Source organism: Pygocentrus nattereri, chromosome 29, assembly GCF_015220715.1.
Source record: "Pygocentrus nattereri isolate fPygNat1 chromosome 29, fPygNat1.pri, whole genome shotgun sequence".
NCBI classification, from domain to species: domain Eukaryota; kingdom Metazoa; phylum Chordata; class Actinopteri; order Characiformes; family Serrasalmidae; genus Pygocentrus; species Pygocentrus nattereri.
The window spans coordinates 14,307,110-14,330,351 of NC_051239.1; the positions used below are offsets into that span (position 1 = coordinate 14,307,110).

A 23,242-nucleotide genomic window follows, 5' to 3' on the forward strand; every position below is an offset into this window, starting at 1 on the left:
GTTTAGAGAAAATTTTGGCCTAAAACATCATCCATTCCTTCACATCCATTCATGGCAGGGAGGAACCCGATTATGTGTATGTGTTTGGATTGACCTCTATTTTATCATTATTGCCATTGCATATCGCTGCTGTCTGAACAAAACCTCGTATCTCCATTTTTGTCGTTTTCCAGTTTTTGACATAATTTGAATATGCCTGTTGTCCTTTACATTGTGTGCAAATTTCAGCATGCATGAATCCAAAGAAATGACACAAAATGACTTGTGAAAACGTCTGGTTCCATTGACTTACATTACAAGTAAGTGGGATCATCCACAACTGGAGTTAATTTGAGGTGTTTGATGATTTAACCATGTCGCCTGCATGATGCATACGGGCAAACTATAAGCTTCTGTTACATGTGGACACCAAACATGTTCCGGCTCGTCAGTTTTGTATTAAGGGGAAAATGACCTAAATTGGAGTTTTTCCCAAACTGTCGCTCTAAAAGCACTGGTTTCAATCTATTTTACCATCTCTTCGTTCACTGCAGAGTTCAGGCAGGGATTGGGCAGAGAAGGAGCGAGGCAGTGTATTCTGAACCTTTTTTCCAGTTCATTGAGTCGTAGGTGCTTTATCACCCCAGCGTGACCACCTATGCAGCAGGTCGCTGATCAGGGTTTAAAATATCAAACGTGATAGAGGTGCACAAGCAGTTCTCTTTTGCCCTGCGAAATCCCTTCAGTGTGCTTCAATGCAAATTGACATGGAACAAAATCCTTTTAGATTATACCAACCGTCAAGTGCATGAGGCAAACAGCTTGATCCTGTCGTGATTTCCATTGAGGAATGTAACGAAAAGGCCGCGTTGGTTTATGAACATTGCATTTTGGGTTTATTTTACGAGGCCTGTGCAGTGTCCCCCTGAGAGAAAGATTTACCTTTAATATTCATCAAAACCTTTCTGAGACGGCAGGCATGCTCTAAGCTGGTGAGTCAATACTCTTCTGAAACTAAGCTAATTTAAAATGGTAGCAGGTTTACTTACAGCATTAATACCCTTTCGGTAACTATTCTCCATCGAGAAACTGGCATTCAAGACTGATCGAAATTGAAATCGACTGTTTCTGTTTTTCCATTACCTTCAGGCTGACAGAAATGCTGAGTGTGGAACTTGATTTTCCCCTACAGCTCTGAAATGTACACTCACTCTGCTCTAAGAGAGAATAGATTTTAAGACACTCTTCTGTGTTTTTGTTCAGAGGAGAAGAGATGCTAATGAACAGCTCCAGCTCAGCCAAGACGCTCCTCGCACGCTTCAAGAACTCTGTTGAATGTGTAGCCTCATGTAACCAGGCACTGTCAGCCTCCTCCAGAGCTTTCTGTTGTCGAGGATTGTTTGTGATGTGTTTAGTTTGCGTTTCATCATCAGAACAGGCCCGAAGGAAAAGCTCCATTTCTTCTTTAGTCTTGCATGTAGGACAGGGACAGGGACATAACTCATGATATTGTAGGGAATTCTTTCCGTGAAGTCAGCAGTGATGGTAACTTCTGCTATTGTTGTGCTTCTGTTTGTCCATAAGTTCCTTCAGAGGCGTTGGAGTGATTTAGAAACTGGAGGAAATACTAAAATGCTTGAGACGTCTCGCTGTGTAAGTGGTATAGTGATGGGTTTGACGAGTAATTTTGATTGAGTAGTTTGAACATCTCAACCATCTTCCTCACTACAATGTGTAATAAATATATCACCTTTTGTTTCTCACAGTAAATGCTAGTAACCCATAGATCCTGCTCAGCTGACAGTAGCCAGCCTCATGGAGCAGTAGTTCCTAATGCTGAGAGATTTGGGTGAAATATTGCGTTTTTTTCTGGCCAATATTGTGACAGCGATTTGAATTGCAGTTGTTATTATATTGTTATTATTATTATTATTATCATTTATGAATTGAGATGCAGGCTCTCTGCGTGGGTTTCCTCTGGGTATTCTGGTTTCCTCCCACAGACCAAAGATGAGGTCAGGCCGATTGGACATGCTAAATCGCCCCTAGGTGTGAATGTGTCTGTGAGATTGAATATGTCTGTGTGTCTGTCCTGTAATGGACTGGTGACCTGTCCAGGGTGTTTCCTGAATGCTGCCCAGTGACCGCTGCAATAGGCTCGAGCACCCACTGCGACCCAGAGGGATAACTGGTTTGTGTGTGTGTGTGTGTGTGTGAGAGAGAGAGAGAGATGCAGCCCTGTCTGTTTTTGGCTCATGAAAATGAGATTATCCACTTTATATGGCTTTAGGCTTGAACTCTCAACATAGTGCCCTAGATTGCCACTTGGTTGTGGTTGTAATATCACAACACAGGGTTGTTTGGTTGCTCAACTACAGGTGGTTCATAAGATCCATGTTATCAGGTTGAATTTCCCAAACTAAAACATAAGACTAAAACATAAGTGCTATTGATAATACAGGATATAACAGAAATCACAGCTCTTCCCAGTTGAAAATTGCACTCTTTGAAATTGTGATTTCAATGTAAAAATGACTCATCTTTAAGTTCTGGTAGTTGCTCAGGTGAAAAGGGAAGCTCTTGGCATCACAACTTTAAGTTATTTAGGGTATGTATTTGAGGCCAACACAACATTTCCCAAAAAACAGGTTGGTTGATCTGCATGTCAGTCAAATAGCTGTTCTGTATTATGGTCACACTGAGCAACTGAGCATTTTCCTTCCTTAACTGAGTAACAGCTTTCATTACCGACCATATCCTGTTTTAACACATAAAAGATACTTTATTCAAACTTAATTTGGGTAAACAAACAGCAAACCCAAGCAGAAAAAGTGGGCTGGACAAAATATACATTTTTGAAAGGTGGGAAGTGCATGCCCCCTCACCTTCACCCCCACATTTGATGGTTTTTATGGCTATGATCATTATCCTGTGGTTTTTTTATAGGAGGCAGATACGGATGATAACCAGGGAACACTGGGCTTTGATGAGTTCTGCTCCTTCTACAAGATGATGTCAACTCGACGGGATCTGTATCTGCTGATGCTTACTTATAGTAACCATAAAGACCACCTGGACACAGATGACCTGGCACGCTTCCTTGAGAGTGAACAAAAGGTACAAAAAAAGTATTTAAAAAAAATGTCTAATTATACTGTCTTTAATCATAGTATTCAAACTCAAAATCTCTCAGCAACAGAGTGAACCTTTGAACAGCTATGACAGTTGGAAGTAGTAGTGGGGGGTATACCACTTAAAATTCTTCTGGTATGAATTTTGTCAGTGCAGATAACACAATATACAAGCAGTGCAAACCACACTAACTTTAGCACATCAGGCTGGCCAGGAATATTTACATCACATTTTAAACGAAAATGAAAAGGCAGTAGTCTCTCTGTCACCTCTTGCTGTCTAGTCTGTTGCATTAGAAACAATCTACTTTGTTTTCAAGGCATGGACATAAAGGAGCCTGTCTTTTGGGTTTTTTTTAGCCTAACATGGCAGACTACCTAAAAGAAGTCAACTGATTCAATCAGCTATATCAGACATTCTCAGGGATGGTGCAGGAAACAATCTGTGGACCAGCTGATATTGACAGGGTGAATGACTGTAATGTTCACAATTTCAGTAGTGTATGACAGTCAGAGGTTGTACATATAGACAACAAATGGCTTCTCGTTTGAATTTCCCATTCCATGTTAAATAGTTTAGAAGTTACTTTTAAGTGCCTGAATACAACTGCAGCTTCACTTAAGGTGGAATGTAAAATTTGAACAATAAGCTGGTGTATAACAAGAACTGTTCTTCAGAGGTCAGGAGCCCCATGGACCCTCAGAGAGCAGGTAATATTTGGGTGGTGGGTCATTCTCAGCACTGCAGTAACACTGATGTGGTGGTGGTGTGTTAGTGTGTGTTGCGCTGGTGTGAGTGGATCAGACACAGCAGTGCTGCTGGAGTTTTTAAACACTGCTGAACTGAAAATAGTCCACCAACCAAAAATATCCAGCCAACAGTGTCCTGTGGGCAGCGTCCTGTGGGCAACGTCCTATGACCATTGATGAAGGACTAGACGATGACCAACACAAACTATCGTCTCTGACTTTACATCTATAAGGTGGATGAGCAAGGCAGGAGTGTCTAATGGAGTGGACAGTGAGTGGACACAGTGTTTAAAAACTCCAGCAGCACTGCTGTGTCTGATCCACTTGTACCAGCACAACCCACACTAACATAGTGTTACTGCAGTGCTAAGAATGGCTAAGAATGATCCACCACCCATATAGTACTTGTTCCGTGAGGGTCCTTGGGGGTCCTGACCACTGAAGAACAGGGCAAAAGGGGACTAACAAAGTATGAGAGAAACAGATGGACTACAGTCTGTAACTGTAGAACTACAAAGTGCAGTTATACAGTAAGTGGAGCTGATAAAACAGACAGTGAGCGTAGAAACAAGGAGGTGGTCATAGTGTTATGTCTGATCAGTGTACAGTGAAACTGTTAGTAATTTTAATAAAGCAGTGTTATACATTTTTGTGGACACTGCCCACTACTGCTAAATCCTAACTAAATCTCTTCGTATTGATATATGTAGTTGATCAGGGTTTTTTAAGTATTGGCAATATTCATACCTTTAGAAAAGTCTCTCAATGCTATTTTGTTATATTTTGCTGTATTTGTTAACAATATCCTATTGCTGTCATATTGCTCGCTCCTACTACCTAGTTTGAGCCGTTCTTTTTGCGGATTAAAAGGTGTACGCGTTCCCCCAGCATTCTAATATGTCCCCTCGGCTACATGCCCTCTTTCTCAACTCAGGCATGTAATTTGATAAGCTTGGTGATGAATATGCAGCCTGACTCTTCCCTGTTAATGGGACCAAAGGCATTTTTAAAAAAATCAGACATCTCTGAAAGCCTCTGTAGCTCTTTCGCTTTCTCCCTCTCTCTCATTCTTCCTCTTGCTCTCTTAAACACCCGAAGAATGCACATATTTCATCTTATTATTATTATTATTATTATCATAGGGAACTTTTATTGCAGCAGATCCACTGTTATCACACTGAATCGTAGGGCTTTTCAAAAGAATTCCTATCCTCTTGCTTTATATGCATGCAAACATGGCCGCTTAATAATTATGTGGTCAGCCGAGGGCAGTTTGTTGCTGAGACATGAATTCAGAAGAGAAATATGTTTAGTTTATGAGATGAGTTCAGTTCAGAACAGATGTATATACATTCCTGAGCCTTCTTATGTATTTAAATTAAAGGTTGAGCTTCTGAATTGATGTTAATCGTTCAGCCATCACAGCCAACATCACCAGCTGTGTTTGTCTTGAGACTGTAACTTCCAGTGAAGAGACAAACTAATTTAAATCATTATCAGATATTTTGGAGATATAAACAGGTTGTCTGCCATTTAAAGATACGTGTGTACAGTGCTGAATCCCAGGAAAAATGACATGGTACTGTGTAAATGTCAGAGACTACCATTTTATTCAGTTTACAAGTCATTCATTTTTGTAGCATGAGGAAGAAAACAAACATATTTAGAAGAAAAAGACACAGAAGCAGATATATAGAGAAAATGGGGCAGAAGCCCTGCTAGACCTGGTAGACCTCCAAAGCTGTCACCATCAGATAAACAGCACATAAAGCATCTTCAAGAGAGGTGAAATTCAAGCTGCACTTTTCTTCATCAGACTCAACATCACTGAATGTGTTTGGGAATACTTGGAACGTACAAAGCGGAAAATGGTGTGGAAAAATGTCTCTGCAGATTTCTTTGAAAACCTGAAAGAATGGAAGTTGTAATAAAGGCATAGGGTAGACACATTAGTACGAAAACAAATTGATGTTATAATTCATTTGTGAGGCTTTTTGTGATGCTGAAAGTGAAAAAATACATACTTGATGGCAGCTTTGACAAGACATTAAATAAATGAGGATCTGTGGTCTCTGATTTTAGAACAGTACTGTACACAAAAAGATCAAGCAGCACTATCGTGATTTGCTGAATAGTTTTGTGGGAATATTAAACATTTATGCTAGAGCTGTCTTTGTCTTACAGCATTAATAGATTTTATTAATCATTCTGCCTATTTCCGCTGTAAGAACAAAACCCTGTATCTCCAAAATGGTCATTTTACAGGAGGAAGGAAAAAACCTACTTTACTTTTGATGTAAGTCTTTTTTTCCAAAATACTTTTTTCCAAGTAATTTTGGCCCATTTCTTGTGGTCCATTCATCATGAAATTTACACACATTGTTCCAACAACAGTGACATACAGGCTTTCTGTGGATTCTTCAAAAGTCTTATAATGACTTAAAAGAAAGTAATAAACATCATAATTTTACAGACAAAAAAGTTGAAAAAAGTTACAGTATATATACAGGGTGAGTCAAAAGTCACAGGACACTGGTTTATTTTATTTTATTTTTTATGCCGTCTTAAGCCTCCACAATGTGGTGCTGAAGGTGGTGTTTGTTGTAGATTTTTTCAGCATACACAATTTGTTTGAGATGACCCCACAGATAAAAGTCAATGATAAAATTAAAAATAAAATAAAACAAAACGGTGTCCTGTGACTTTTGACTCACCCTGTATTAACCTAATTAAGAATAGTCCACAAAATATCCATGTACAACAAGGCCTGCGGTCAGAAACTGAAAATGAAGGCCAAAAGACTGCCGAGCTGATGGCAGAGTTAAACACGCTGGAAAAAGACTGGACGTTATACATGTTTGATTTCCAACCAACCTTCATAAATAATATAGATACTAGTATACGAGATATTTGAGTTTGTATGCATTGTTATGTAGTGAAAACTATTATTATATTATATATTATTTTTTTATATAAATGTATTAATGAAATTCTGAATTTGTTTTCAAAGAATTTGCTGCAAAAGAGCTGCAAATCTGATCTGCAAAGTGACATTCTAGATGGATTTTTTGATCCTTCTGAGTAGTAAACTCCCTGCAAGGGCCTGTTTTCTCTGTCTCTTTGTTTCTTTTGCAAAGTGAAAGTGGTCATTATTAAAGCTCACTGTTAGACCCTTGATGGGCAGTTCAACTCTATCTCAAAAGCACAACAAGAGTTCTGAGCTAAGCTGACCAAGCCAATTAGCCCAAAGCTCTGCTTGTGGTTAACCACTGGGAAAGGCATTGAGCTAGAGCACAGTGTCGTGCTGAACTGGGACCATAGCTGTTGGTGGCGCAGTCCCCCCCTCCTCCCCCCACTGTTAGACAAGGCCTGATGCTGATTGGCATGGATGGAAATCTGATCGACTAATCGGCCCATTTAAGGCCCAGCTGTCGGTCAGAACAATCGGATTCCACAGCCGGAGTGGGTCAGTCACATGCGAGGATGTTTCTCAATGGGATTAGATTCATTCTGTTTGGTAAACACTTCCGATTTTTTTACACTTTGTTTTACGCCATCTGGGATCTGGACACTGTAGATTTGATATGCATTCATAATCTGCATGTAACATAGTTTAAAATGGGAAATCGTAGTAGTTGTTGGTTGTGTTGTTGTTGCCGTTGTCGGTATTTTGTATGTAACTTCTCTCACTGGGTTTGTGTTACAGATGACAAAGGTCACCAAAGAGCACTGTCTCGAAATCGTCACCAAGTTTGAGCCTTGCCCTGAAAACCAGAAACAGGGGGTTCTGGGTATTGACGGTAAGATGAAATCAAGAGTACTTCATTAAGCTCTGTAATGATGGACCAATTCATTTAGATGTTAATGGCTTGTGAAATGTAATGTCCATAGAATTAGGCCATCGTTAGCCACCGTCACTGAAGTCACTCCCAGTTCTGCTTCGGTTGAAACCTTTATTTAGATAATCCCCAGTCTCAGTAATTGATTTGTAGATAATGAAGTATTGTTCTTTTGATGTATGACACATTTGAAATGCTGATCCTAGTTCCTCGTGTTTCCTGGCTCAGTCCTGTCCACTGCACATTTTGGTGTTTTCTGTATTGATTACTTGAACATCAAGTAATAATAAGGCCTTATTGGGTTTAAAATGTGTGTCATAGAGAGAGCCTGACTGATAAATATGATAAAATCTGCCAATATTATTCCACACATACACATGCAAACCGTTTCTAAGCTGTTTATACTCCTGAGTCACAGGGGGCGCTTTAGCCTATCCCAGTGGTCATCACCTGGGACAGGTTGCCAGTCCATCCATTTACATTTTACATTTATGGCATTTGGCTGATGCTCTTATACAGAGCGACTTACAATTTGATCATTTTACACAGGTAGGCCAAGGCGGTGTTAGGAGTCTTGCCCAAGGACTCTTATTGGTATAGTGTAGGGTGTTTGCCCAGGTGGGGATTGAACCCCAGTCTACAGTGTAGAAGGCAGAGGTGTTAACCACCACACTGTCCCATCCCATATGTATTACTCCACATGTATATCAGCACTGGCAAAAATTCTGCAGAGGAAGTACGAAACTTTTTCAATATATGCTCTCCTTATGTGAGAGAAATTGATTTTAGGGATTTTAGTGGTTTTATGTTCTTATCAACCTGCTAAATTCGCACCAGCTGCTCTCATTTTGAAAGTTGTTACTGTAAAGATGTATCATAAAGATTCGTGGCTGTTTCTTCTCTTTAAATGATGCGCACAAAACTTACTTGCCGTCCTCATCATTTTACATATTTAAAAAGGTGTTCTTCTCATTTATAGCAGACGCACTTTGGCATTCAACTGTAGATGCCTGTGAGGAAGTATTATGTCTTCACAATGTTACGGCTCATCTGTGCATAGGGACCCAAATACTCAGTCAACCATTCAAGTACTCCAGCACTGGAATATTTAAATTGCTATTCAGGTATTAGTAAGAATGTGTATTACACTGTCCAGCTCTGGATCTCTGCTTTGATAGGGATGCGTTGTTAAGAATGTGTTTGAGAAGCACAGCTGATGATATCTAGGTCCAGAAACTCACAGGCAAAGATATTGGCACATCGTCCACTGAGGAGAAAACACCTCACTGCATTTTTAGCTCACACAAGGAGCATCTCCTGTTACTCGTCCAACAGGAAAACTACTGATGTCCCTCTGCCTTTTTGAATAATAAAACATGTTTTCAAATGAATTCCCCTGCTTGGTTTTTAGCCTCTTATCAGCACAGTGATCACCTAAATCCAAGCATACACTATGCGACTTTAGCCCGTTTATAAGCCTGACTTGTTCGGAGCTGACAAAATATCATAATTGGGCCGAATTTCAGCTTCGTCGGCTGTTGTTTTCAGTGCAGTGTGAGAGGAGAAACGATACCTGATTAACCCAAACAAGCTCTGATTGAGCAGACAACGAAAATGGATTCCTGTCAAATATTTTGGTGGCTTGTCTCAGTCAGAGCAGCCTCACGAAGTCACATCCAAAACCACACACAATCACAAATACCTACATTTGCGGCACTAACGTTCGTATGCGAGGTATAAATAAATACGCTGATTTTGTTTTCATAGAACTGTTTGTAGGTGGCTGAATCTCAAAAGGCCCCATCTTTCATATGTTATTCACTAAGTTCTGGCCTCTACACCAAAATAGTGCACTGCTTTTGCAGTATAGAACTGTACACACATGGCTGAATTTCAGAAGGCTATTTATTAGACCCACTTTATGGGTACAGGAGCACCTATTTTAATATGTGGTGCACTATGTAGAGAGCAGAGGGTGTTGTTTTGAATGAAACAGCTTTACTGACTGCAGGGGCTGCGTTCCATGTGCAGCATGAGCACAAATGTCATGTCAGTCGGGCCGAGTGCTTTCATACAGTGTGTGTACATAAAGCACAGGCTTTGTTCATATGCGATGAGTGATTCAAACGTACAGCGTGAGTTGTCACCAAAGAACAAGATTTCTAAAATCACACAGTGTATTCCTGGTTTACAGGAGCAAGTTTCCAGCTCCAGCCCTATGTTAATTATGAGCGAAGTTGATTAAGATTAAGTGATACTTTTTTGATCCCACAACCGGGGAAATTCCACCTCCGCATTTAACCCATCTGTGAAGCGAAACACCACATACACACTAGTGAATACACACACTAGGGGGCAGTGAGCACACTTGCCCGGAGCGGTGGGCAGCCCTATCCACGGCGCCCGGGGAGCAGTTGGGGGTTAGGTGTCTTGCTCAAGGACACCTCAGTCATGGACTGTCGGCCCTGGGGATCGAACCGGCAACCTTCCGGTCACAGGGCCAGCTCCCTAACCTCCAGCCCACGACTGCCCCCAATACATGATATTATGTAATATAATTTATCAAGTTGTTTTCTTCTCTTCATCATATCTTTTAACCCAAAATATGATTGCCCTATTGCCCTGATTATCAAGCCATTAGCATTGATATAGCATGTTACAACACCTTATAAAAAACCCTCAGTCAGGTCCTTATTGCATTTGCGGGTCATCTTGAAGAGATAAAATAAAACCTTTTAACCTCTAAGAAAGGCCAGTCCAGTTTTTTATCCATTTATCTGTAAAATTCCACCCCCACAGGTTTTACGAATTACATGCGAAGTCCAGCTGGGGACATCTTTAACCCTGAACACTACGAGGTCAACCAGGATATGACCGAGCCTCTGTGCAACTATTTCATCGCCTCTTCTCATAACACCTATCTAATGGGGGACCAGCTGATGTCTCAGTCTAGAGTGGACATGTATGCCTGGGTGCTACAGGCTGGCTGCAGATGTGTGGAAGGTCAGTTTCCATTCTACTCTCTTTATGTCGTGTATCTTTCAGTGAAGGAATGAATAGCACTTTTCACAAAAAACAATGATCTTTTATTTAAATGACATTTAATCGTAAAATTATTCAAATTATGTAAAACCACATTTACATTTTAGGCACTTTTGTATTAAGCTCACCTCATTTTAAACTGTCTAGTGGACTGCTGGGATGGGCAGGACGGTGAGCCAATTGTACACCACGGCTACACTTTGACATCCAAGATCCTCTTCAAAGACGTCATTGAGACCATCAACAAATACGCTTTTGTCAAGAACCCGTAAGTAATGTTTCTGACCTGCAGCATTGCTCATACGCATGATAAATATGAGAAAGGAGTGAGTCTGTAGTGGATCCAGTGGTCTAGATATTTTTTGTTTTAAATATTTTCTTGGGGTGTCAAATTCAACCACTAAAAGGGCCATATTAAAAAATCCATGGAGCAGCTGTGTTTTCATTTTAGTTTTACTTAACATTTTGCCATGACCCCAACTGACCATGGTATATTCAAAAGTGCTTTACCTGCAAATCACTGTTAAACCTCTTTAAACGTCCCCAGTGTACAGTAGTTTTTTACTGCCCTTTTGCTTGATCTAGACCGCTGGCACCATTTTTTGTGGTGCAGTCCCATAGATTTAAAGATAAGTGACAAGTTCCCGTTGCTGGGGAGGGGATGGGAGCACACATTACATTGCAGTGCATGCTGGGAAATGTAGTGCAGCTCATGGTTTGACGCATGGGATTTAGATAATCTTTGGTTTAGTCAGGTATTTTTTATTTTGATATTTTCTTGATTTAAGTATTTATTTTTTTAGTATTTTGTTTTAGATATTTTTGTTTTAATCATTTGTTTTAGATGCTTTCTTGATTCAGATTTTTGTTTTAGAAATTTTCTTTTTTTTCTGTTAGATGATTTCTTGATGTTAGAGCTCGAGAGGCAGATAGTATTCATGCAGAAGACTGTGTATTATGTCATCAGCCCACTCCGGTGGTGCACACGCATGAGTGCACGCTTGTGTGGTTGTGTGTATGTGCCTCATTTTTTTTCCTCAAATTTCATTAACACCATCGTTGCTAAAGGTGCCATCGGGACATCTGGAAGCTGTTGCAGACAAAATGCTATTTTTAGAGCACATCTCTCAATGACACTCCAAAACGTGTCACTTTTGACATGCGGCCGTTTTGGCGTGCCGTTTCAGTTTTCCTTCGAGCCAGCAATTTGTCATGATGGGAATGTTAAACATATGGCAGTTTGGAATGTCCCCGAAGAGCTTCTTCTGCAGAGAGAATGTTAAGATGATAATTTGTGTATTCTTTCTTCAGAACGTTACGTGTTCTCGCAATCATTTTTCTTAACCCTTTAAGGTCAGTGCATGAAAGTGCCTTATTCTGTCATTAAATCCACACTAATGACTGTGTTCAAATTAGTATACTGTGTTCTATGTACTGCACCAGTACATACTGTACCCTTCATAGTAGTTTGCTGTACGGTATCTAATGCATGTCAAAATCCTATACCAATACAGAGGGCAGGATGTTGTTTTCTAATCATCTCCAAAGTCACAAATAAACTTGAAAAAATGTCAGCGTTGGATTCGTCTGTGTGTTAAACCTGTGTAGTTTCCAAACACACTTGTTTTCTATGTTTGTGAGTCATTTTATTTAAATCCATAGTTGGTAATAAGAGGCAGTTTGATTGAATAATAAGCCTGAAAAGCCAATACTGAGCAGATTGTTTGGCTGAGAAAAACTATAACAACTTACTGTTTTAACCACGTTTTCCTTGTAGTAAGTATACTTTATTTAATAGTTGAAATAAGCAGGCTCACCTCATGACAAGCAGAGAAAGCTGGTGTGTTGTGCAGCAGAAACATCCTTCATTTTGCAGTTATTAGTCTATTGATAGGCTGCATCCAAGGCTATTAAAAATATCATTGTTTACATCCTTGTGTTGCAGTATTTCATGAACAAAAGCTCTAACCGTGCATTGGAATATTCACTTATATATCTTAGAGCAATAGAAAACGTTTTACCTTAGCCTGCATGCTGAGTGCCCTTTTTAAGAGTTCTTAAATAATCTCACTTGGAGATAACCGTATCATGCAGTGTGAGCAGGGGTGGTCTTTACTCTAGACTAGAGGTCAGCAACCCAAATTTTAAGAAGTGCCATTTTGTCAACAAAAATCAAACCACCTTGGGAGCCACAACATTTTATGTCCATTTTACCATCTTGGCTGTAAATATGTCTCTGTATGTGCTAATGTGCTATTACAGGCTAAAAATATAATATGAATGAAAATGCAGACTTACTTTGCTCTGCTTTAAGCTTAGGCTCGTCTATATCCGCTTTTCTTACATCTCCGGTAGGAAAGTAGAACAATTTCTTCTAAAATGTCTCTGAGGCTGAAGTCGCTTCTCATTCACCAGCTTCTTGTTTTAACTTTCCTGTTCCACCTTAAAAGGTGATTGATGTGCCAGAATGTAACTGCTGCACCATTTAAGCTGGAACTGGAAAATTCAAACAAGAAGTTGACTTAAGCGTTGTGAGTTAAGTTTGGCATATTAAACGTATCAGGAAACCAACTGCAGTGCTTGTAAATGCAAATAAGTCTGTTTGTCTCCAGATTATCAATGTTCATCTTAAATCTTTCTCTTTGCCTTTTCGTTATTAGCTAGGCAAGATTGTTGTCTGTGCTGCTATGGTGATCAGCAGTCTGTGCCCTGATCTTAAGGGTTAAAGGGATTAGCAGTTATGCATTACCTCCAGCGTTTAAGACCATTATTGTTAAAACTGTGCTGCAATGATCAGCAGACCTTTATTCATGCACTGTCTGTTTCTTTTTCAGGTATCCAGTGATCCTGTCCATAGAGAACCACTGCAGTGTTCCTCAGCAGAAGAAGATGGCTCAGTATCTGGTGGAGATTCTGGGGGAAAAGCTGGACCTGTCGTCCGTCAGGGCCAACGAGTCTGGACTTCTGCCCTCACCTGATGCCCTCAAAGGCAAAATCCTCATTAAGGTCAGCTCTTCACAAATGCTGCTCCAAATGCGCAAACGGTTTGTCTTTTGAAAATTAAGTGCCGACGCTGGGGGCAGGTAGGCATGCTTAGAGCTTGGAAAGGTGGCAGAATGCGGCTCTCTGGCAAATTCTCGTCACACCTTTGATATTGATAGACGTTCTTTGCTCCATTTTAAATAGAACAGTATGATTAGGCAGCAGATTGCAGTGCAAGGTCAATTCTAGTTGTACTCCAAAGACGGTAGCATCTGCTGCAGTGATCTACAATTAGTGTACAATTTAAAATTACATATATAATTTTAATTAAATTATGCTTTTTGAAAGATTTACCAATTTTTTGGTTAATATTTTAAACCCAAAGTCGTAGCACCAAAAACATCATTAAATGTCCTTCTTTTATTTAATTTCCAGTCAAAGTGACCATTAAGTACATTTTTCAGGATACATTTTTGAGAAGTTTAAATAATGCACCCATAAGAATAAGATCATCCACCTGCATAAACAAGAGGAAAATAGGACTATATCGATAAACAGGACTTTCATGTTTGAGAGATCAAGCTCCGCTCTTGCTTCAGATCTGAAAAAATAACAACTCAGCACTGTGGGTATGAAAGAATGTGTAGCTGTCAATAAGCCTTTACTGACAAAAGAAAATCATTCATTTGCAAATCAATCAAAGAAGCTGTTGGTGTTGTCAGAACAATGAACTGACCACTGGAGAGTCCAGAACTCAATATCTGACTGTAAAGTGAAAAAACATAAGGGTGGTCTCGTCTTTTGCCTGGTACTGTATATCATGTGGACCTCTTTGCATTTATTGAGTTTCACTTGGATGCTTTCTGAGCCTCAGACCACCTTCTACAGTAGCTAGAGGTGTGTGCTTTAATGATCCACTTCTGTCTTACTGTATGATCATGTGACTCCATATAGCTGCTGCTTTGAGACCAACAGGAAAACAGGCCGCGGAAAGGAAGGTGTGGCAGAACACAGAGCCAGCGCTATAATTGGAAGCCGACTGACATTAGACACAGGAGAGCTACCCCGAAAGCATAAACTGGGCCAGCGGGCAGCATTGACAAATTGCTCTGCACTGGCGGCGGGTCAGCGAGCAAATCTCCAGCTACAGCCTAAACCCACACTCCCTGAGCAGCAATGAGGCTGGCTTTGCCAGATGCTTTGACTTAAGCCCACTGTTGCTTTTTCATGCGTGCGGGTGCGTAATCAAGCTCAGTGCTTTGCTTATGCTTTAAGCAGCTTGGAAATTTTCAGTGAACCCTGTAACTTATAGGTATAGAGACAACAAACAGGACAAGACAAAGAATTAGATGTGATATTTAAGCAATAGGCTGTGAGCGGGAGTGTTATCATGAATGATGTCATGACACAACCTCAAGTGTTCTAATACTTTTACACAACAGTTTTGCAAAATGGATAAAAAGTAAAGCAATAAAGCCTTGATTATTATTTCAAATGTACTTTATTCCCAGCTACCCAGAGGGAGAAGCGGCTTAGCGGATGTGTGTGTGTGTGTGTGTGTGTGTGTGTGTGTGTGTGTGCGTGTGCGTGTGCGTGTGCGTGTGCGTGTGCGTGCGCGTGCGCGTGCGTGTGTGTGTGTGTGTGTGTGTGTTTGATGTACTTTATGTCGGACATTTCTTCAACTAAAAAATAGTGTCTTTTGGCACTACAGCGCAATCACTTTGGTTTCATGCTTGTGATTCGACTTTCCTCACTTTCTCATGAAATAAACATCTAGAAAGGATGTACATTTTCTCACTTCAACTAAAGATATAGACCACAGTCATAGTCATTATGAGTCGGTGTATAAATTGTTCAAACAATATTTCTCATGCCCTTAACTAAAATAAAGCAAAATCACATTAAATCCCAGTTAAAGGCAGCCACCCTGTTGACTACAAGTAATTTAGTGTGACTTTGCCTTATTTCAGCTAAATCCATGGGAAATAAAGCTCAGAAAGACATCCTCATTATGTGCTTTATAGATGCTACTTTAAAGTTGGAGATGTCATTGAGGACGTTTCTAAACCATCATGTACAGTGAAATCTAAATTTGGTTGTAATTTCTTTGCTGTCTTCTCTGCAGTGAGAAAATGGAGCTTATTATCATTTTTGGACATTTATTTAATGCAAAATTGAGGAAATTCAAATATCCAACAAATGTCCACTATAAATCCAACTTTACTGTCTCAGAAAGAGCCATTAAAATTTCTCAATATCAGGTTGAGCTCAGCTTTTTTTTAGCGATCTAGGATGTGTTAACTTATTTTTACTTTGAAAATCAACAAAACACGTTTCACATTTCACCAGGGACGCCCAAACATTTGCATATCTTTTGCATATGACTGTATATGCCATAGAAATCTTATTACTGGACACAGTATGTGTACTTTAATGACTAAATTTGACAAAGAAGATGATTTCTCTTCATCTAAGCTGAAAATGTTAGATGAATCCATTGTTTCCATTGTTTGAAACCCAAATATGATTATGTTGTAACACTTTACTTGATCTCTGCTCTTAGCATGTCACATGCTGTTGTGGGTTATTGTGGCTGATTATGTACAGTAAAATAAGTGTCATGTTACCATTACCAGTAGTTATCATGACATGTTATAATGTTTGATGTCATGATGACTAACTACAGTGCATTCAGCAAAAATTAACCTAAATGTGGCATAAGTTTGCATGATGTCATGACCATTACTAATTATGGTAACATGACACTGTTATATTATTTATAATATATATTATATATGTTATATTATAATATATTATTAGGGTTTGTTATGTTCAAAATCTATCATGGCAGCTGTGACACCTGCTGTGATGTTTGTCTCATGGTTATGTCAGTGTAGCATGGTTCAAATTAAGCATTACCAAGTTCATGCTTAGTTGTGTTTTTGTTCCCTACAAACTTCTGTTCATTGCTGGTTTTCGTTTCCATTCCTCCAGCTGTTTTGGAGCCAGTAAATGCCTGGCTCTATCTAGTAAGTGACATAAGCAGCTGGTTGGAGCCACCTAACAACTTCTGGGTTATTGCTGTACCATTATGTTGACTAAGATGCTGGAGTGATGGGGAAAAAAGGAACTGGTTTATCATGTCTCAAAAAAAAAGTACATATCTGGAGCCAGAAAACAACAAATAAAAGGAAAAGATGAGGTTAACTCGTTTTATGACATTTTCTCTGTTACTCCAGGCTTAGATACTCAGGCTGGGATTAATTCTTACATGAATATAAAAGTATGATGTTTATGATGAAGAGCCAATTGTGTGAAACATGAGGATGAGTTATCAAAGAAAGAGAAAGTAATCATGCTACCTAAATATGTAGATATTAGAGCGTTAATGATGGTAAAAAGCAATGCTGTCACCACTGTCAACAGGGTTAATTTATGGTACTCAGTATCTTTATTAGGCCTCTATTTTCAATAATATGGGGGCCTACAGAAAATCCTACTCAGGGCCACGAAAAAGGCTGATATTATAAAGATATTAGGCTGCATTGACATTACCGGGTTGAAGTGGCACAAATCCGATTTTTTGCCCTAATGCGACTCAGATCAGATGTGTTCAGGGCTGTGTGGACACACAAGTCTGATCTTTTCAAATCTGACCTGAGCCACTTTCATATGCAGTTCTAAATCGGATACATAGCCAGTTGGTGGCCATGCGACCTTAATGTCAAGCTCAGATCAGAATTAATCTTCCTTTTCCACTGCACATGCAGCATCATTCAGCGTTACCAAGGCAGCAGCTGCAGACAAATGTTAAAGCCTGTATAAGGTGGAAAAGCAATGGAATAAAAGGCTTTTCTTTCTTTCTGTTGCTTTTCTTTTCTAATGGCCAAATACACCATATAGCCAAACGTATGCGGACACCCCTCCTAATTATTGAGTTAAGGTGTTTCAACCACTCTCATTACAAACAGGTGTATAAAATCAAGCACATAGCCATGCAGCCATAGACAAACAAAGGCAATAGATTGAGTTACACTAAAGAGCTCAGTGGTGAAACGTGGTACTGCCATAGGATGCTACCTTTGCCGAAAGTCAGTGTGCAAAATTTCTACTGTGCTAGATCTGAGGGGGTGGGAGCATGTAGTTGGGGGAGGAAGTTGGGAAGAGGGTTGAGAGGAGAGAAAGCTGTGGTGTGGGGGGGTTGACTGACTCAATTGCCCATATGCTTTTGACTGTATAGTGTAAATAAATTTCTTGTGTATTGTCAGTCAATAGTGTTTTTAAGTGAGTGTTGTGTGTATACCAGCATATGATGTAGACTGTATCTCTGCTATTATGCATTGTAGGCTTCTATATAGCGGAAATGGACAAGTCGTCAAATAATTGAGCTCAACTCAGTCTTGCAGAATTAAAATCATAACACAGTAGAAACAAAAGCACCACTGCAGGCAAAAAGACAAATAAAAGCTATTCATTATCTTCCTAGATGGACGTGTCAACACGGTGGAGCGTCCCGCCCCATCACTGACAGTTATCGCTCTAACCTGGTGCGCCCTTGCCTTGTTAAACAGTTCAGAATTTATTTCTTCCAGCGCGAGAACTCCTCCGCCGCCGCCAGGAATTGATTGTCGCCTTTTCATACCGGTATCCATCACCTACCTGTCCTTCTGTTAGCGTCCCTACAGACTACCGCTCCGTCTCACCAGGCAGCACGTAAGAGTGCTATTATGGGTCTGTCAATCAAACGATTACTGATAAGTAAGCCGGGGAGCAGATGAGCCCCCCGGGCCTCATTCTCCAGTGTTCCAGACCTTAGACATGTTTCCTTCCCACTTCTGTTTTTGAACTGAATGAAGTTCTGTCTGCAGGTGTTAAAGTCGCTGATGCTTTGTTTATGTCTTTTAATGAGGAAATGTGACAAAGAAGATGATTTAACTTCAGCTGGGCCAAAAATGAATAATAATGTTAGATTTGGGATCCGCCCCTTAATTGAGACCTGCATGGTGTCTTGAGATCTATTTGAAAGACAGATTTGTACTGAATTTTTTTTAAACACTGAACTGTAAGCCCATTTCTTTTAGGTTATGTGACATATGGACAGGTCATAGGTCCAGTCAGGTCAAGTGAAGAAGTTTGCATCTTTAGTTTTGTACTGGAGGTACAAGGCTAATGTAGCTAAAAAGTACCCGTTTATAGAGTTATACTTAAGTACGTTCATAAAGTAGTTTTGTGCTCTAAAAATACAGACGGAGTATTTGTACTTTTACGGAAGTACAGAGGTATTGTTCTGATGTTTTCTGAGTGTGTGTGGTTTGGTGTGTTCAGGGTAAGAAGTTGCCCCCGAACATCGATGAGAACGCGGAGGAGGGTGATGTGTCAGACGAGGACAGTGCAGATGAGATGGAGGATGACTGTAAGCTGATGAACGGCGACGTAAGTGCTCTGCAGGTCTTCCTCTTACTGGACTGGAGCGCAGATCCTGGGCCTGCCTCTGGCTCAGCAGCTCTCCAGGGCCCTCTCTCTCTCTCCTCCCCTCTCTCTCTCTCTCTCTCTCTCTCTCTCTCTCTCTCTCTCTCTCTCTCTCTCTCTCTCTCTCTCTCTCTCTCTCTTCTCCATCTTTCTTTCTCTGTTTCTGTTTCTCCCCTTCCATTACTTTTTGCCCTGACCTGCTCTCTCTTCTCTCTCTTGCTACCGTTGTTCTTTCTCTCCCTCACTTTTTCCTCTCACGCATACTCTTATTCCTATCTCCCTTTCTCTTTTCTTTCCTTTCTCTTCTTTCCTCTTTCCTCTCTTTTTCGGTCTCATTCTCACTTGCTCTCTCATACTCTTTCTTTCTCTCTCTTTATCTTTTTCACTTTGTCTCCCCAGCTCTCTCCATCTTTCTCATTTTTTTTCTTTCACGTTTTTTGCTTTCTTTCTGTTTCTGTCCTTTTCTTTTTCTTTTTCCTCACTCTCTTTTTCAGTTTTGGCTTCCACCCACCCTCTCTCATTCACTTTCTCTTTTTTCTCACTCACTTTTTATGTTCCCCTCTCCTTTTTCATCAACTTTTTCTTGCACTGTCTCTCTCTCTCTCTTTCATTCTCTCTGTTCTCTGTTTTTTTTGTCCATCAGCTTTCTCTTTTTCTCTTTTCATTTGACTTATTCACTTCTCTCTTTCTCTTTCTCTCTTTCTGTCTCTGTTGCTTCCTTTTTATTCTTTTTTGCTTTCCCTGTATTCTCTCCTGTTTGTTTTCTCTCTCTTTTTTCTGTTTTTATTCTTGTACACTGTTCTCTGTATGTCTCTCTTTCTCTCTTTCTGTCTTTCCCTTTTTCTATATCTCCATTTCTCTTATGCATTCTCTCTATCTCTGTCTATCTCTCTTTCTCACTTGATTGCTTGCTATTCTATGTGTTCTCTTTATTCTCTCTGCCTACACTCTCCTCCACCACTCTTTCTCTCTCCCCTTGCTGTTGTTCTTCTCTTCACCTCTCTAACAGTATGACAGTAACATGTAGAGTGGGCAGTTGACTCTGTCTGTAAAGAGCCGTGAATAGAGCTGTGATCATTTAAGGTCACTCAGCAGTGAAACAGTGTGGCAGTGCGCAGTGCAGTGAGGTCTGAGTGCCTATACACGTTATTCCTTGTTAATTTAATGGTAAAGTTCAATCCTGTCTCTCTGTTATATTTATATGCCGAAGGCTCTTTGTGCAAAGTGAAATGTTAAAAGAGTCGTTCATTTTTGATGAGGCCCTGTCCGTCTCGTCTCCAGTGCCCAACATCCAGAAGACCCAGCTGCCTTTTTTGTCCGCTGGAGAACAATTTTACATTCTTTGATGCACCTCATATTTCTTTACATATTTGCAGTGACACATATTTAACAGATGGCCTTGTAGAGCTCATTCTCTTTGAAAGAGTCAGAATGTTTTTATTTCACACTACCCCACTGCTCATATCAGCAGGCAATGCTTGGTTTAGTTACAGTACATACTGGAAATGGTAGCTTCCGCCTGTATGCAGATGAGCTGTGCTTTTTAAAAACACTTCCACTTTTGTCTCCATTTTCAATTCTCTTTGAAAGCGCAGCTCAAAGCCAAGCATCTCACGTGTATCCCTCTCCCTCTGTTTTCCCTCTCTGCCTTCCTGCTCTCTCGGTCTCTTTCTTCTGAACTGGAAGACACTGTGTAATATAATAAATATTTCAGAGGGGAACACTAGTCTCCCCAGCCAGAGAACGCATTAACAGCCGGCCAGGAGACTCTTCTCTGAGATATTTAAATGAAGCACGATAAAAAGGAGCACACAACAACAGCATTGTTTCCTGTTGTCTTTTTTCCTGGGCTGAGACTGAAGGGGCCTGATTTTAAACAGTTAAATTTAGACAAATTACTTAGTAATTTGAGACAAATCACCTCTTATGGAATGGAATACATTCAATTAAATTCAGTAAGATGTGTTAGCATGTTCACTTTTAGGTAAATTAAAATACAAATTAAACTAAATTACAAAAAGATAAATTGATATTGGCATCAATTCTGGCACTTAAAGTATCGGTGTCAGTGATGGGGATACTTACAAAGCAATTTCTGACACATGTATGTGCGCCACTAGACAGAACTTAATAACAGGTCAGGATGTGGGACGATCAGCAGTAAAAATCCTCATGGCAGGATCTGTAACGGAAGTTTTTAGTGTTAAGAACGTGCTAATGGAGCCACTTCTTTCAGTAATCGCTCGTCTGCCGCTGTGTGATCACTTACAGTCTGAGTTAACGTTACTGAGAGAGCCAAAGGAACCATCAGACTTTTGGCACAATGATAGCCTTTAGTCTCAATTTAGCCTTTTGCACAGCAGCCCGCTAGCCGGGACTGTGCACCCATTAGCCCCGCCTGCGGTGTGCCTCCATTGCGCCTCCATCAGCCCGCTGCATCACTCAGCAGTGGACCAAGTCAGAAAACATTAAAAGTCACTGATATTGACAAAATGAATGACGGTGATATTTAATGAACTGCATGAAACTGAGAAATGTCCGGTTTTGAGCCAGAGAAGCTGCTATGTGTTGATGTGTAAAAACCACAGGTTTATCTGTTTACTATTTTAAGAGTCTGGCAAATAAATAAATAAATTTTACATTCACTTAAGTTGTGAAACATGGTTCCTATTACTAATTATGTTATAGTAAATGCAGTAAATAAACAAAAATAAGATTTCTTAAGCATCTAAAAAATATTATTGGACAAGTACATGCTGTCCAGCCAAGTCTGAGTTTGTTACGCAAACATTGATTTTACCGAAATAAGATATTTAAAAATCTTTTTATATAAATATCAGGACAGGTTAGATAGAGTTAGTCACAGTATTGATCCTCGGTATCAGCTCATACTGAAGGATCAGGGATCGGTATTAATATCGGCATCAGAAGGCAAAAGGCGGTACCTGTGCATCTATAATATTAATAATGATATAAGAAGTGATACATTTATATAAAAATAGTGCATATCTGAATAAATCTTCTGCAGGTACAGACTATTTTCTTCTGCGTAAACAGAAATCAAACTAACCTCCCCTTTAAGTAAATAGTGGAAAATTTACAGAATTCACTATTGTGTACTATTGTGCGCCTCCACTTTGTCAGTGTCACTGGCGTGCTGAGAATGAACCACCAGCCAAATACCTGCTCTTTGGGGGTTCTGAATATTGAACAGGGGACTAACAAAGTATGCAGAGAAACAGATGGACTACAGTCTGTAATTGTAGAACTACAAAGTGCAGCTGTATGGTGAGTGGAGCTGATAGTGTAGATAGAAAGGAGGTGTACCAAAGTTCCAAAATGAAAAGATCCATTATATCAGTTTAATGTTGTAAGAAGTATTGCATGTTAGAAAGCGTTATAGCTATATGTTGATTACATTTCAAGGTGGACCGTATTCACTTTGTTTAGTTAATTCCAATTGTCATGTATTGGTTTTCAGTAAAGAGGTCAAGCGACAAGGTGCAGTGTTAACGGGGTTTTGCTTTGCATTTGTCAGTACAGGAACAATGACACGTGCATTGCTTTTGATGGTTTTCCACTGCAATGATTGCATTTCAGTTCAGCACGAATCCCTCTTCATAAACGTCTGCACTTCTGACTTTTTCCTGTTTGGTTCAATATCAAGAAATGACAAGAACACAGAAATATAAGGTTTTTTTTTTCTTTATCAAATTCTAATTAATAATAGTATCTCCTCTTCTACTCACTAACAAACATGCACTGTCAATTGAGACACTGAACCTTTCTGCTTCTTTCAGTGAGATACGAGTGAGGAACGTCAATTTCGTGTTACAACATGCTGCTGTCATTGGCTATAATTGTGACCTGTACTCATCAAGTAGATCTTCTGTGTGTTAGCGAGATTTGCTCATGTTGTCAAAAGTACACAAACTGCAGGCCTCTGTGGAGCTGGACGTGGGGCTCAGCTTGGTGCTTTATTGTAGAAAAGTGCAGTGGAGCAGAACAGATAGATTTCTTGGCAAGTCCACAAAGAATTGAGTGGCTTGG

The 23,242-nt window shown here is 39.9% G+C and overlaps 1 protein-coding gene across 4 annotated transcripts in view; it reads left to right on the forward strand.

Moving 5' to 3' along the window:
* Positions 1-23,242, forward strand: part of plch2a (phospholipase C, eta 2a) — a 212,657-nt gene that overhangs the window by 162,130 nt on the left and 27,285 nt on the right. For all 4 annotated transcript variants that reach the window (XM_037536165.1, XM_037536166.1, XM_037536167.1 and 1 more), the window contains 6 exons: positions 2,926-3,096; positions 7,567-7,660; positions 10,499-10,702; positions 10,889-11,009; positions 13,576-13,747; positions 19,049-19,156. In XM_037536165.1, coding sequence (XP_037392062.1) covers positions 2,926-3,096; positions 7,567-7,660; positions 10,499-10,702; positions 10,889-11,009; positions 13,576-13,747; positions 19,049-19,156 — 870 coding nt within the window. The remainder of the gene's footprint in view (positions 1-2,925; positions 3,097-7,566; positions 7,661-10,498; positions 10,703-10,888; positions 11,010-13,575; positions 13,748-19,048; positions 19,157-23,242) is intronic.